The following is a 16,440-nucleotide window of genomic DNA, read 5'->3' as shown; positions in this document are numbered from 1 at the left end:
GTTATCTATTTAACCTATTCTCAATGTGAGTAGGTTTTCAGAACTTTGAGCCCTCCTCGCCCCTAATGTCTCTGTGTCTATTCTTCCTCTGTCCCTCATTTGTTTAACATAATTACTATTTTTTCCTTAACTCTGCCTCAATCTTTTTTTTGAGCTACCCTATTGTTGATATCAATCTTAAACATAATGGTATATCTTTCCCATGTTAAAAAACTATAAATAATTTGTCTATATTGAGTTCTTTGAAATTGATCTTTGGTGTTGGCTCTTATATGTTAAATTTTTTATTAAGTTTGAGTTTGATTGATAGAAAGTCCTGAAAATCTGCATGTTCATTGAGTATCCATTTTTTCTTATTAAAATTATAATTTTGCTGGACATGATATTTTTGGCCACAGGTCCAGTTCTTTGATTATCAATAGATATGATTCCAGGAACTATGGTCTTTTATTGTGACTGCTGATAAATCTTGTACAATTCTAATTGTAATTCCAGTGTATTTGAATTGTTTTTTTTTTTTCTTGTTTCTTGCAAAATTTTCTCTTTGATCTGGGGTTTTTGAAATTTGGCAATAATATTCCTATGTTTTTTTTTTCCATAAAGGATATTATATATCATTGAGGTAGTGATTGGTGAATTTTTTCTATTTCAACTTTCGCCTCATATTCTATCACTCCAGGACAATTTTCTTGGTTTATTTCTTGCATTATTATGTCAAGATTATTTCTTGGTCACAACATTCAGGTGGCCCAGTTATTCTTATATTTCCTCTTCTTGATCTTGATCCTGTTCTCCAGATTTGTTGTTTTTCTTATGTTTCACATTCCGTTCTATTTTTTCATTCTCTATAATCTGTTTTGTTATTTCTTGGTCTCTCACAGCTTCACTGGCTTCCTCTTGCCCAACTCGAGTTTTCAAAAAGTTGTTTTCATCTTTGAGACTCTGTATCTCCTTTGTCTAGTTTATTAACTTTTTAAAATAATCTTCTTGTTTTTCTTGGATTTTTTAAAAAATTTTTATTTTTCTGTCAGTGTCTCATATTTGATTTTTAAATTCTTTTTTTGAATTCTTCTATAAATTCTCTCTGGGCAGGGAGCCATTTCATGTTACTCTTTGAGGTAAGAATCTTTTTTTTTTTTTTTTTTTACTTCAGTATCCTCTTCTGAAGATGAACCCTAGTCTTCCCTGTTCCCATACCAAGTTTCTATGGTAGGATTCTTTCTTCTTTGCCAGTCCATTTAATACATTTTAGTGTAAGCTCCTCTAATTGTGAGGTGGGGGGAGGGTTCCTCAAGTTTCATTTCCACTTTCACTTTTGACCTGGAACCCCAAACCAAAAGCTCCCCCACCTCCAGCAAATACCTGTAGCTAGCAGTGTCCCTACCCCTCTGCTTCTACAGTCCCAGTGTAGTCCCTTCTTGCCTAGGGCTGCATCTGTGCAGCACAGCTAGGCCTGGTGTTCCTCAATGGCCGAGGTTCTTCCTGGAATCAGACCCCAACTCCACAAATGGTCCAGGAGGTAAAAGACTCTGTGGCACCCAGCTCACCCTAAGTGGTCCTCACTTGCTATTTCTGTGGAACTAGCCTGAAGGTGTTGGCTCTTCACAAGCGTTAATCCCCAACACAAGATTTTTCTTCAGATCTTCTTAGGTTGTACTTGGAGGATCCCTGTTCTGCCCCAGGTCTTCTTGATTTTTCACCAATCTGTGTTTGCCCTGAGATGCAAATTTGCTTTATTTGTGAGGGAAATCTGGAGAGCTTGAAATTTACTGACCTACTCTGCCATCTTCTCAGATTCCTCCCCACTCCCAGTTTAATAAATTACATAAAATTTAAGTTTCCTGAAATAGAAAGTTTTTTTACAATGGCAAAAATCCTGCCATTTTTAAAGAATATGAAATATTAATGTACAAACAAACCTTGTATATCATAATTCTACAAGATGTCTAAAAATAACTTTATCATTGTTTAAGAAACAATATTACTGTGTTTCCTCCCCCCCCACTTAATAGTATTTTATTTTTCCAATTGCATGTAAAGATAGTTTTCAACATTCATTTTTACAAGATTTTGAGTTTCAATTTTTTTCCTTCCCTTCTTCCCAAGAGCAAGCAATCTGATATAGGTTATACAAATACAATCATTTAAAACATATTAATGATGTTGTGAAAGAAAATTTAAAACAAAAAGGAAAAATCACAAAAAGGAAAAAACAACCAAACAAAAAAGGTAAAAATAGTATGCTTTATTCTTCAATCAATATCCATAGTTTTTTCTCTTGATATGGATAGCATTGTCAGTTGAAATTGTTTTGAATCATTGTATTACTGAGAAGAAGTAAGTGCATCATAGTTGATTATCACATAATCTTGCTGTTACCATACTGCATCAGTTCATGTAAGTCTTTCCAGGTTTTTCTGAAATCTGCCTACTCATCATTTCTTATAGAATAATGATATTCCATTACATTTATATACCATAACTTATTCAGCCATTCCCTAATTAATGGGTATACTCTCTAATTACAGAATTTCTGGGATAAAAATGCTTTTGTAGAGACTATTTATTTTAACATTTAATTATTTTAATTAATAATAATAGTTTATATATATATGTATATATTTCTTTTAAAGTTTCTAAAGTGCTTTGTTTCACTTGATTCTCACAACAATCCCTTAAGGATTCTACCTCTTGAACTCTAGACTGTGTCTGGAACCCTTCAGAGTAGTAGAGTAACTATTTGATTCTTTTAAAAAATAGTAGAGATACATGCTCATTCAAGGACATTTTTATGCCAATTTAAAATTTTATAAAACTCTTGGGAAATTCTTCTTCTGCTACTATTTAAAGTATTTTCTTCTTTGATTCTGATATGGCAGTGCAATCTTTAGAAATGCTGCCCCACAAATAATGAGGAAAAAATAGGAGTGAAGAGAAAATAGCAATTCCAGATTTCATACCTATAAACCATAATGATACAAATTATTTGGTACTACTTAAATAATAGGTAAGTAGATCAGTGACATAGATTAGTAGATCTAGAATTACAGACAGTTGAACTCAGTTGTCCAGAATTTGACAAACTCAAGATTGTAAACTTCTTGGAGAAGAACTTTGATATGAATTGCTGGGGAAACTTAAAAGTAGTAGGAGATAATAAGAGACTAGAGAATGCAAATTATTTTGTTTTTTATTGTTCTTTTAAAAAAGTTTTATAAAGCTTTTTGTTTTCAAAACCTATGCATGGATAATTTTTCAACATTGACCCTTGCAAAACTTTCTGTTGCAAAATTTCTCCTCCTTCCCCATTCCCTCTCCTAGATGGCAAATAGTCTAACAGATGTTTAATATATGTATACATAGTTATACAGTTATCTTGCTGCATAAGAAAAATTAGGATCAAGAAAAAAAACTGGGAAAGAAAACCAAATGCAAGCAAACAACAACAGAAAAAGTGAAAATGCTATATTGTGGTCCACACTCAACTCCCACGGTCCTCTCTCTGGGTGTAGATGTTTCTCTTCTTCACTGAAAAATTGGAATTGGTTTGAATCATCTCATTGTTGAAGAGAGCCATGTCCATCAGAATTGATCATCAGATAATCTTGTTGTTGCCATGTATAATGATCTCCTGGTCCTGCTGATTTCACTCAGCATCAGTTCATGTAATTCTCTCCAGGCCTCTCTGAAATAATACTGTTGGTTGTTTCTTACCGAACAATAATAGGGAATGCAAATTAAAAAAATTCTGAGGTTTCAACACATGCTTAGCTAATTGGCAAATATGAAAACAGATAGAAAGAATCAAGTTATCCCTTCCACATTATGGAGGCTTAGGGGGCTCTGTAAATTCTGTGTAAAACTTTTTGGCCCTCCCTTTCTACCAGAGAAGAAGTCTGATTTTTTTTTTTAGTGGGGTATCCATAGTACCTTATTGCAAAGTTTGAGTCAATGTTATACAGATATTTTAAGCATTTCTGAATTTCTAAACTTTTTATGTGTTGTTTGCTTTCACATGTCATCTGAGGCATCTACAAAACTCTCTCATTTTTCCATTTAATTTCTCATGCTGATCTGTATTATCTTGAAACCACAATGGAGAATCATGATATGAAGGGATATCTTTACTACATTCTTTTGTTGTTTGTTGGACATAGAATGTCATATACACTGTCAGATGTGGTCAATATATCAACTAAGGTTGTTTCACTGTACTTTTCTTTATCAAAAGGGAAAACTCACTGAGTTTCAGGGAGTGAGGAAAGGTGTATCTGAAGCATGGTAATGAAAACAAAAGGTGTCAATAAAACTTCAGAAAAAGAAAAGAAAGGAATGTTGTCCCAAAAAGAACCGGTGTCTTTTAGGTTCCAACTTCACATGTCCACTGGGAAGAAGAACAAATGTGTATATTTCCTAATCAATTAAATTTAATTCAACAGACATTTATTAAACATTATTACAACAGATCCTGTTCTTAAGGATTTTACAATCTAAGTGGGGCAAATAAATGTATGGGAATTATTTTCTGCATTATGATGGACAGTAATTTGAAAGACTCATTCTAGGCATGAGATAATAGTATTGTTGTTCTTGAAGAGGACCAAAATGACATCACTACGTGAAAGTTGAGTTATAGTATGTCCAAGTATGGCTGATCAGACCTATTCGAGCTCAGAAAGCTCTGCCACAGGTTGGACACAAATAGTCTCTATGGACATTGGGGATGGACTTTCTAACTCTAATCTTGCATTTCTTCTGGGCTAATTCAATTCTGTTTTGCTCATAAAGCACTGCACCTTCTCTGATGAGGGCACACCATGCTGGGAAGTCCTGGGCCATTTTCTCCTGTTATATGATGAATTCTGAAGTTCTTAAGAGACACCTTGAAAGTGTTATTGCATCACTTTTTTCTGACCATGCTTGCATTGTGTGAGATCTCCATAAAATAATGTCTTTGGTAAGCATACATTTAGCATTTGAACAATGCAGAGAGCCCAGTGGAATTGTGCTCTCTGCAATAGAGTTGGAATACTTGGCAGTTTAGTTCACCAGTGCCTGGTATCTTTTTTTTTTATATAATTATAACTTTTTATTGACAGAACCCATGCCTGGGTAATTTTTTACAACATTATCCCTTGCACTCACTCCTGTTCTGACTTTTCCTCTCCCTTCACTCCCTCCCCCAGATGGCAAGCAGTCTTATACATGTCAAATATGTCACAGTATATCCTAGATACAATATATGTGTGCAGAACCAAACAGTTCTCTTGTTACACAAGAAGAATTGGATTCAGAAGGTAAAAATAATCTGGGAAGAAAAACAAAAATGCAAACAGTGTGAACTCACTGAGTGAGTCACACTCATTTCCCAATGTTCTTTCTCTGGGTGTAGCTGCTTCTGTCCATCCTTGATCAGTTGAAACTGGGAGCTTCTCTTTGTCTAAGAAATCCACTTCCATCAGAATACATCCTCATACAGTATCGTTGTTGAGGTATATAATGATCTCCTGGTGCTGTTCATTTCACTTAGCATCAGTTCATGTAAGTCTCTCTAGTCCTCTCTGTATTCATCCTGCTGGTCATTCCTTACAGAACAATAATATTCCATAACGTTCATATACCACAATTTCCCCAGCCATTCTCCAATTGATGGACATCCATTCATTTTCCAGCTTCTAGCCACTACAAACAGGGCTGCCACAAACTTTTGGCACATACAGGTCCCTTTCCCTTCTTTAGTATCTCTTTGTGGTATAAGCTCAGTAGAAACACTGCTGGATCAAAGGGTGTGCACAGTTTGATAAGTTTTTGGGCATAATTCCAGATTGCTCTTCAGAATGGTTGGATTCATTCACAACTCCACCAACAATGCATCAGTGTCCCAGTTTTCCCCTATCCCCTCCAACATTCATCATTATTTTTCCCCTTAGCCAATCTGACAGGTGTGTAGTGGTATCTCAGAATTGTCTTAATTTGCATTTCTCTGATCAATAGTGATTTGGAACACTCTTTCATATGAGTGGAAATAATTTCAATTTCATCATCTGAAAATTGTCTGTTCATATCCTTTGACCATTTATCAATTGGAGAATCAGGGCCTGGTATCTTTACAATCTTCTTAAGACAATTCAAATGGAAGCAGTCCAGTTTCCTGGCATGGCACTGATTTGCTATTCAGATTTCACAGGCATGTAACAATGAGGTCAGCACAATGACTCTGTAGATCTTCAGTTTGGTAGTCAGTTTAATAACTCTTCTCCCACACTTTCCTTCAGAGCCTCCCAAACAATGAGTTAGTTCTGCAATATATGTGTCAGTCTCATCATCAATGTGGCATCCCTGCCAAGGTAAGAAAACTTATCCACAACATTCAGAACTTTGCTATTTGCTGTAGCCACATGTGGATGGTGTGGTGCTGGCTGATGGAGGACTGCGTTTTCTTGGTGTTAATTGTTAAGCCAACTAGCAGAGCAATGATCCATACTTTGTTGCATCTCAGCTTTGGAGGCTGCATTGAGTGGACAGTCATCTGCAAACAAAAAAATTCATGCAGCAACAATCCCTTCACTTTAGTTTTGGTTTGTAGCTTTTTCACGTTAAAGAATTTTCTTTCAGTACAGTAGTTGATTTTGATTCTATGTTTGTCCTCATTGAAGGCTTTTGACAACATGGCTGAAGACATCATGCTAAGAACTTTGGGAGCAAGCACACAGCTTTGTTTCACTCCATTGGTGGCTGGGAAAACTCAAGAGCATTGTCCTCTGTCCAGAACCTGAGCAAACTTACCTTCATGAAATTGACATAATAATGTTCATTATTCATAATAACGAACTTTTCTGGGCAACCAAATTTTGACAATTTTCCACAAGCTGTTACCTTATTGTATCCAAGGCCTTGATCAGATCTACATAGGCAGTGACTTGAAAGAAAGCCTGAGCATAGGGAAGGGCAGGAGATGAATAAGTAATGCAGATTAGTCCAGTGTATCTGTAACTTGAGTATATGAAATGGATTTGCAGGAAATGAGTTAGAACCAGATTGTCACTGGTCTTGAGTGCCAGGAAGTAGTTTATGTTTTTTATTCATTAGGCAATGATTTTATAAGGGAAAGAGCCCTGAACTGGGTCGGGGGTGGGGGTCTGAAGTCTAGGCTTGAGTTCTGATTTTATTGCTTACTACATGGGGGAATATGGGATAGTCAATTTCCCTCTGGACCCCATTTTCCTTATCTTCAAAGTTAGGGGTTGGTGATCTGCAAAGTTCCTTCCAGCTCTCCATTCTATAAAACCTGAGCAAATGGAGAATTGTGACTTTTTTTTAAATAGATCAGGGTTTCATAAACTTTTCCCACTTGCAACCCATTTTAACCTTAAGTATATAAATTAAGTATATAAATAAAAGATTTACTGATAATAAATCATAATTTCACCACCCCTACATTCAATTATGAGACCCCATGGGGAGTCTTAAGACATAGTTTAAAAAGCTGAGGACTAAATGAAAGGCCCCATCAAAGTACATTAGTAAGATTAGTTAAGTAAAAATATGAGGGGTAGATTTGTCTTCCAAACAAGAAATGATGAAATCCTGAACTTAGATAGTTGTAGTGAGAAGAGCAAGGAGGTGATATAGGAGATATTGTGGAAGGTACAGATTTAATAGGATTTGGTATCCAATAGGAAGTCCGAGAAAAGAAAGGTTAATAATTTGAAGATGATTTCAAGTTATGAGTCTGGGAATTAGGTTGAGTAGTACCATTAATACAAATAAATAAATTAAAGAAAGAGGCAAATGTTGGGGTAAAGGTGAAGATTGCAGTTTTGGAAATGTTGAGCTTAAAGTATTTTCAGGATTCCAAATAAATCTCTGTGTGTATATAAATGTATCTATGTAGAGATAGTTTAGACAATGGAAATGTATGAAAAAAAATGTAGAGAAAAAAATATATCCAAAGGCAAAACCTCGTGGGACTTTCATTGTTTTTTATTATAGCTTTTTTATTTACAAATATATGCATAGGTAATTTTTCAGCATTGACAGTTGCAAACCCTTTTGTTCCAACTTTTTTCCTCCTTCCCTCCACCCCTTCCCCCACATGTTAGGTTGACCAATACATGTTAAATTAAGTATAAGTTAAATACAATACATGTATATGTGGGACTTTCATTTTTAAGAGGGAGAATTTTTTTTTGCCTTTTTGCTTTTTAAATTTTTTAATAGTTCTTTTTCATAGCTTTTTATTTACAAGACATATGAATGGATAATTTTTCAGCATTGAACCTTGCAAAATCTTCAGTTCCAACTTTTCCCCTTTTTCCCCCCATCCCTTCCCCTAGATGGCAGGTAGACTAAGATATGTTAAATATGTTAAAGTATATGTTAAACACAATATATGTATACATATCCATACAGTTATTTTGCTGCATAAGAAAAATCGGACTTAGAAATAAGGTAAAAATAACCTGAGAAGGAAAACAAAATGCAAGCGGACAAAAACCAGAAGGAGTGGAAATGCTATGTTGTGGTCCACACTCATTTCCCATAGTTTTTTTGCTGGGTGTAGCTGGTTCTCTTCATTACTGAACAATTGGAACTGATTTGGTTCATCTCATTGTTGAAGAGAGTCACATTCATCAGAATTGATCATCATATAGTGTTGTTGTTGAAGTGGATAATGATCTCCTGTTTCTGCTCATTTCACTCAGCATCAGTTCATGTAAGTCTCTCCAGGCCTTTCTGAAATCATCTTGCTGGTCATTTCTTACAGAATAGTAATATTCCATAACATTTATTTACCACAACTTACTCAGCCATTCTCCAATTGATGGGCATCCATTCAATTTCCAGTTTCTAGCCACTACAGAGGGCTGCCACAAATATTTTTGCACATACTGATCCTCCTTTAAGATAAGAGGGAGAAATTTTCAAGAGAAATCAATTAAACAGGCAGAGGAAAGGATGAAGAGGTGGGAAAAAATAGTTTATATGCTAGGCCATTGAAGCTAAGAGAAGAAGCTATCAAGGAGATGAGGCCTTTAGTGTGAAGTGCTCCAGAAAGATCACTGAGGCTAGGGAGAGGGGAAGAAGGAAGAAAGGCTATTACAATGAGCAGTAAGAAGGTTAAATAATAATTTAGAAAAAGCGGTAAGGATGGAAATCAAATTGCAATGGGTTAAAATGTAGCCAATAGGCCCACTTTTTTCAAGAAAATAGCCAATATTTTCTTGATATATCATCTTCATGGGAAAAATTATTCAAGATAATGCATCTTTCCACCTTTTTCAAGGTTTGAATTTTCTGGGATTCACAGGCAAAGCCACCTTTCTTGTTCTAGCAAAAAACTTTTCTAGCCATCTATGTATTCATATTCATAACCAAGTCACATCAAATTTGTCCCATATGATACAAGGTAAACAGTAATGTAAAATACTAACATCAATAGGCACTTAGCAGTATTTTGTTAAGTCTAAAACATAGTTATCTTTTAGTTTTAGTTGAACTGTGCAAACATGTACAACATAGAGTCTCCTATGTTATTCTGATAAAGTATCCAGCAATCCATCAACAATCATTTTGAAATATTTATAATTTGCAAAGACTGTGCTGAGTCCTGGGGCCACAAAGACAAAAGTAAAATGTTGCCATTTTAATGGTGGGAGCATATACAAATATAAGCATATGCACAATGTGTACAGTATGAATACAAGATAGTCTTAGGAGGCAAAATACTAGCAACTGGGAGGATGAGGAAAGGCTTCAAAGAAGAGTTGCCATTGAACTGAAGCTCAAAGAAAGCCGGGCGTTCTGAGAGGCTGAGGTGTGGAGGATGTGCAGAGGTGCTGAAGCAGTGGTTTGGTGTGTATGTGTGTGTGTGTGTGTGTGTGTGTGTGTGTGTGTGTGTGTGCTTGCATGCACCAAACAAGAGGTAAGCCAGTGAGGCTGGACAGCAGTTTATCTTTTGGTTAAACTTTGTTGAACCTATTAATAAAAATAATTTCTTGACCTTGAAATGAAGGTTTTAATTTTCAAGTTGAACGTCAATATTAAGTGTTAGAGCATTTGAAAGTGTCACGTAATAACCATACTATCACTTTGAATTCTTCAAAACATGTTTTTAAATTTATATTAAAATGTTATGCTAGAATGGATCCTTTCTAACCTCTCATTATCAGCAGCAGTGCACCCATGTTTTCTTGTTGAAGCAGGAGTACTTCCTTTAGAGTAGTAACAGCTCTATAAACATGAAGAACTACGGGACAGTTACATAGATAAAACCTTTATTAAATAACTTGCTACTTACTAGGCATTGCATTATGGGAAAGGAAGGAGAACTTCACAGCAGGACTTCTGGGCCCACGCACTGTGTTAAAGCACTTTGTATTTGATCCTTATAACTTGGTGAGCTAGGTGATATTGTGATCCCCATTTCACAGTTGAGGAAAGTGAGTTCAAATGACTTTCCAGAGAATTACAAACCTAGTAAGGCTCTCAATTTGGATTTGAACTCAGACCTTAGTGCTCAATCCACTGTGTCACCAGCTACTACAAAAGCAAATAAAAAGGGCAGCCCCTAATTTCATGTCAAGAGAACGTTATCTGTAACAACATTGGAAAACAGACTATAAGGAGTAGTATTATCCTCATTTACAAAAAAGGGAGAGCCAGGGCTTAGATGACAAATCCCTCTTCATAGTCATGTAACTGTAAGCATCAGAGTTCTAGATGAGTTCCTGACTGGGATCCTTACCAGTTGTATGCCCCAGCCTGCTACTGCTAGGAAACCTCAAGACTGGTTTTCAATTACTTCAAGATAATTGTAATGTCAAAAACTTCCCAAGTACAACTTTTTGGAGATGAAATTATTTCTAATTTTTTTTTATAATTATGGCAGAAAGAAAATAAATGAAAATATGTGAACTACTCAGGTGTGCCTTAAAATGTTTAAGAGTTCATCTTACAGACAAATTTTAATTTGAGAAGAAATGGATTAATCTTGGAGGAAATTTGGATTTTCAAGTGTCATGTGGAGAAGATTCTTATTCAGGATTCCATCATTTATTATAAGAGGCAAGAGCTCTTTAGCACACAATTTTAATGCTGTTTATTTGTTTTACCACTAGATGGCACAGACCTACTGGGGACTTTGGAAGGTTCTCAGATGCTGTTTTCTTTTCTCCTTTGAAGTTACTGTGAAATATTTCTGATAGCTTCTCACAACTGGTGTTTCTCAAAGAAATGACTTGACTTCAAATTCTCAGTGCTTTATCAGGTGTTTAATTTTAGATTTTCTGTATTATGTTCTTTTTGATTATCTCTTTGGTAATAAAATTCCCTAAAATTGTAAGGAAAGGCAGCTAAGTGGTGAGGGGCAGCACATCTTCCTGAGTTCAAATGTGGTCTCAGATATGACCTAGCTGTGTGAACCTGGGCGTCACTTAACTCTGTCTACCTCAGTTTCCTCATCTGTAGAATAAGCTGGAGAAAGGAATTGAAAACCATTGCAGTATCTTTGCCAAGGAATCATGATGAATTGGATATGGCTGAAATGACTGAATGACAACAGATTTGAAAGGGCCAATTTTGACTTTAAAAGATTTAAGCTATTATTTTATCATCTGTGGCAGTAGGCTCCTCTTCCCTTTTTTCTTTTCCTCTTTTATCTTCTCCACCTAGCCCATTATTTTGGGAATGCCTAGAGAGCAGACACTGCTTTTTGCTTTTCATATCCCCAATTTAGCACACAATAGGTGCTTAATATTGCTTATTAACCACTGACTCCATTTCTTCTGCTCTCTCCTCTTTTCTGTTCCAGAAAAATATCTACAGCCTGTGCTTTTTTCCAGACTTCACTTGTTCATTCTATCCCAGAAACAGAAATGTATTCATTTTGACTCTGTGAAAGATTACAAATATAATCGCTCTCATTTATACTCTGAAGAGTATACAAGATTCCAAAGTACTTTTCTCAGATTACCCTATAAAACCGGGAGCACAAATATTACCTATATTTTACAAATGAAAATTTCGAGATTCACAGAAGTTCAGGGACTTGGTGGAGAAAGCAAACCCCAGCCTTCTCATTCTAAATCAAGTGCTCTGCCCCACTCTGTCATGTTCTCCTCAACATTATAAGGATATAGAGTTCTAGATTTGACCTTAAATGTCATTTGGCTCCTAAATGGACGGAGTTTAGCTTTTTAGTATTTCTTTAGGAACTTCTTGAAACAGCTTCAGATTGGTCTCAAGTAAAAGACAAGAGTGGGTAAAAATAAGGTGGGCCAAGGTTGAAATCTTTTTATTTGAGGGTATGTGGGACAGAATTATATGATTAAACTATATCATCTTCTACCAAAGCCAGAACTAAGAAAACTTCCTAATCTTTGGCCTAAAAAATAGTTTAAAAGAACAAAATTAAGAGTTTTAAATACTTTTTTTTGTTAGGGGGACAGGACTTTGCTGCGACATCAATTCTACCTGGTCTTGATGCTTCTGCCTCCAGAAGAATCTTGACTCATCACTCCTTGAGTCTTTGCAAAGCCTAAAGCTCATGCAAATGATGAGAAGTGTTTATTTCCAGCTTTAGAAAACTGCAGTGTGAGGTTGGATAATGTGGGGAAGTATGTACAGCAGAATCATTAAGAAAGTCACTTACAGAGTTAGGGCTCCAGAATCAGAGTGGAGAAGGCTGGGGAGACAGATCCTGAGAGCTGCCTCTGGCATCCTTTGCTGCTGCCCCCTCCGTGGGGAGCTTTGAGAAACATGAAAGAATATGGCCTGGGTTAAATACTTCTACCCTTCCATGTACAGCCTGAGACCCAGCAGTCTCTAAGTGAGCTCATTCTGAAAGAGCACCAAGACATGTGGCTGAAGGAGAGCATGAAGGGGCAGGGTCTGAAGCCCAAGAAGCCTCTGGGTGATGTAAGATAAAGGAGCAAGCCAAGTCTCATGGAATGACGACAAGAAAGACCAACCGGGGTGAACATCCTTGGCACTCAGCCAGTGTCGGGACTCTAATTAGGAGCCAAAGCTGCCTAGGATGGAGCAGAGTGGAGGCTGGGGCTCAGCCTGGAGATATCTCGGAATAGCTGAGGAGGCCCAGTGCTGTCTCCCACCCCCTTCCTCCAGAGCCTCTACAGGGGAGGCTCAGAGGTGTTCTGAGTGACCTCTACAGTCTTCAGAGTGAGAGATCTTCCCCATTATCACCCAAAGGGAGGGATGTGGGGCTCTGTGGGACTTCCTGTGACCTTGGACACAGCCTTCCTCAGCCCTGGTTTAACTATCTATAATGTGAGAGGGTTAGAGGTGACTGCTTTCCACTTCCAAATCTATTATTGTTGAATATATTGAATTTTGGTGTTTTGCCTGGTCTAGTCTGCACATAAAAGGGACTTGAGTAAAGAATGTAGTTTTCTTCCATCAGAGATGGTGACTTTAAAAGCTATGTTTGAATCCTGGCCCTGGCCCCAAGTAGAAGCCCTGCTTGGGCCAATCAACTCATTTTTCTTTACCTCCATATGTCTTCATCTGTTGCTGCTTATCCTTTGAGGACCATGGCATCAGGGAGGTGAAGTCATGCCCTGCAAGTGAACTGGATTTGAATGAGGGAGGTCTGTGCAAGATCACCTGCCTTACTTTCCCCTCCAGAGCCATCTGGGTCCAGTGACCCGATATAGATAGACTGCTGGCGATGGTCCTGGATGCAGTGGGAGATGATGGCCTTTTTAAGGTCTTTAACAAATCTCAATATGACAGAGGTAATACCCATTCAGTAATTAAGGCTGGGTAAGAAATGAGGCAGAGGATGGCCCTTTATAATCAGTCTGGGAGAAGACACTTACAATTTTGGTCAAAATAGCAACAATTGCTATTTACATTCTTTGCTGCTATCGAGACCCAAAAAGACCAAAGCCCAAGTGGGCTTAGCCTAGGACCTTTATTTTCCTCTATAAATCAAAAGGGTTGTAGTAAATGGCTTCTTAGGTCCCTTCCATCTCTAAAGATTTGAATCTGGGAAAGCCATGTCTAAAATGGACAAAGGCATGGAAGGCCTTTGTAACATTTTACTAAAATGAATAGTATTAATTCTATTTCTAAGGCAAGCAGGAGGAGGAACACTCTGATAAGATTATTAGTGGATCTTTTGACTTTGAATGGGACTTCTGTTCAAGTAAATCTTTACTACAGCTCCACTCCAAGAAGAGATCTCTGGCAGAATTCTAAGCTAAATACCTTGCATTGGCAAATTCATCACAGCCCCACTGTTACTATATCCAATCAGAAAGCCAATTTATGATGTCAACCTGGAGATTATATTTCTCCTATAAAAGACCTACTTGTATTGTAAAACCCTGCTAAACTTCTTTAGACATTTAGCTGGACAGTCAATAGCATAATCTCCCATTTTTCACACTTTAATGTCATTTTCTTCCTTCATGACATCTTTTCCCTGGTTAATTTGCTAAAAATCCTTTATGGATTTATCTCACTCTTAGTGTAATAAAATCTTTACCTTTGGGAAAAATATTGATTGTAAATGTGCTCTCATTTATACCAGTATCTATTACTTGAAACTGAGAATATTTAAGTACAATGTATCATATAGAATGAGACAGGTAGGATTTTCATAGAAAATTAAGAGATTCTTAGATTGGCAGAATAATGTTATTTTCTTACTTCCCACCAAATAAATCAGTCTTATAAACCCAGGCATTGAACTCAACTGTGTTCTTATACTTAGGCTATGACTTTGAATTTATTATGAACACATTTGAGCATGTGATCTGTTTACTCCAATAATTAGCTTATGTGTACCTACATATGTATATATAGACTCTACATACCCAGGTCTAAGACAGATAAACTGGAATGCCTCTAGAAGAAGTTTGCCAGGATCGCGAGGGCTTCTGAATCAAGCTGGAAGAATTGAGGGAAGGAACTATGGATGTTTAACGCCAATCAGAGAAGACAAGGGTGATATGCTAGATCTTTGAAGTGTTTGAAAGGATGTCATGTGGCATTTGATTTAGTCTGCTTGCTCTCAGAAGGGAGAACTGGGAACAACAGTCAGATACATTTCAATTTGCTGCAAGGAAAAAGCTTCTCCAAATAGAGCTACCCAAAGACAGCACAGCCTACCTTCAGAAGGGCATAGGTTCCTGGAAAATTAGATTCATAACTTGATGAGAAAGTTCTAGAGGAAGAACTTCCATAGGGTAAATTTCCCCAAAAGCCCTTCCCATTCTGTAATTAATTGTGTTATGAATTATTATTACTATTCCTTCATGGAGGAATGGGATTCCAATTACCTCATGTCTTTGAAGCAGAAATATGATGTCTTTTAAGTGATCACTCTTAGGGATAAAAAGATTGAAAGATTAATTTATATTTCATAGTAGATTTTTCAGAGGAAGGAGAAACATAAACCCAAACAAATGTTTTTAGTACCTTAATATTAAAATTCTTAAAAAATTTTTTAAAGTATACTTTGTAATATATTTTTTAAATTGCAGTTTAAAAATACCTAAAAATTAAGCTAATAAAACTTTGGAAGGAATGATATACTCAAGTGTTAATAGAAGTGTAATAAGGTCAAAAGAATTCGTGCTAAAATTAAAGGATGTGAATTTTCCTGTAATCAATATTTTTATTACAACTTTCTATCATTTAGGACATTTTTTTTTCTGGCTCTTGCAATTTAATCAGTTACTTTTTAAACATATAGTCATTCTTTGTTATGTAGCTTGAATAGATTATATTTATCTATAACCGACTAAATTTGAGGCGATTTTTGTTTTAGCATTTTTCTGATGTCTTTAGTGTTAATATGAAAAATTTACACAGATTTTGCTATATAAAAATTATCCACCAAATATGAACTTTTGTAGGAATCTTAAGTATAATACATTAAAATTTGATATAATTTGATATATAACCAATATAGCTAAATAAGTTAAGGTAATTCTAAAACATTTAGATTTTTTAAAAAAAGAATTTGATTCTATTTCTGAATTTTCGCAGCCAGAAAGATGCAAATTTAATAAAAAGTGGTATGAAAGTGCCCTTCAAGAAGCATACCTGTTATATGCATTTTCTCATGAGCAAAGACTGGATCTGTGTCTTCTATCAAAAACAGGTATGATCAGTTTTTGTTTTCAAAATGAAGATTGAGTCAGATGATTTTGAGTTGTAAGTTTCTGTGTTTGTGCCTGGTTTTATGTATATGCACAAACACATATACATACAACTACATACAAAGATACTGAATGAACAAAACATAGTTACATAGGTTAATTTCAATCAAAACGCCTCTTTACATTTGGTCTCTTTGAATATGTTCATAGGCCCTCTTGTGGATCTCAGGATCATGTAGCTCAAAATTAAAAGCCATAGAAGTAAAAATAAAACTCTCTCCTTTTCCCTCTTTGTTCTCTGTCTCTGTTT

At 36.1% G+C, this 16,440-nt stretch overlaps 1 protein-coding gene across 2 annotated transcripts in view; it reads left to right on the top strand.

Annotated features, from left to right (window-relative positions):
* The window catches only part of ZCWPW2 (zinc finger CW-type and PWWP domain containing 2), a 136,176-nt gene that overhangs the window by 70,917 nt on the left and 48,819 nt on the right, over positions 1-16,440 (top strand). For both annotated transcript variants that reach the window (XM_051963469.1, XM_051963468.1), the window contains one exon: positions 16,018-16,132. In XM_051963469.1, coding sequence (XP_051819429.1) covers positions 16,018-16,132 — 115 coding nt within the window. The remainder of the gene's footprint in view (positions 1-16,017; positions 16,133-16,440) is intronic.

This window comes from Antechinus flavipes, chromosome 5 (assembly GCF_016432865.1).
Source record: "Antechinus flavipes isolate AdamAnt ecotype Samford, QLD, Australia chromosome 5, AdamAnt_v2, whole genome shotgun sequence".
NCBI classification, from domain to species: Eukaryota; Metazoa; Chordata; class Mammalia; order Dasyuromorphia; family Dasyuridae; genus Antechinus; species Antechinus flavipes.
The sequence above is the reverse complement of the archived record's forward strand: the minus strand, read 5'-3'. Positions and strand labels throughout refer to the sequence as shown.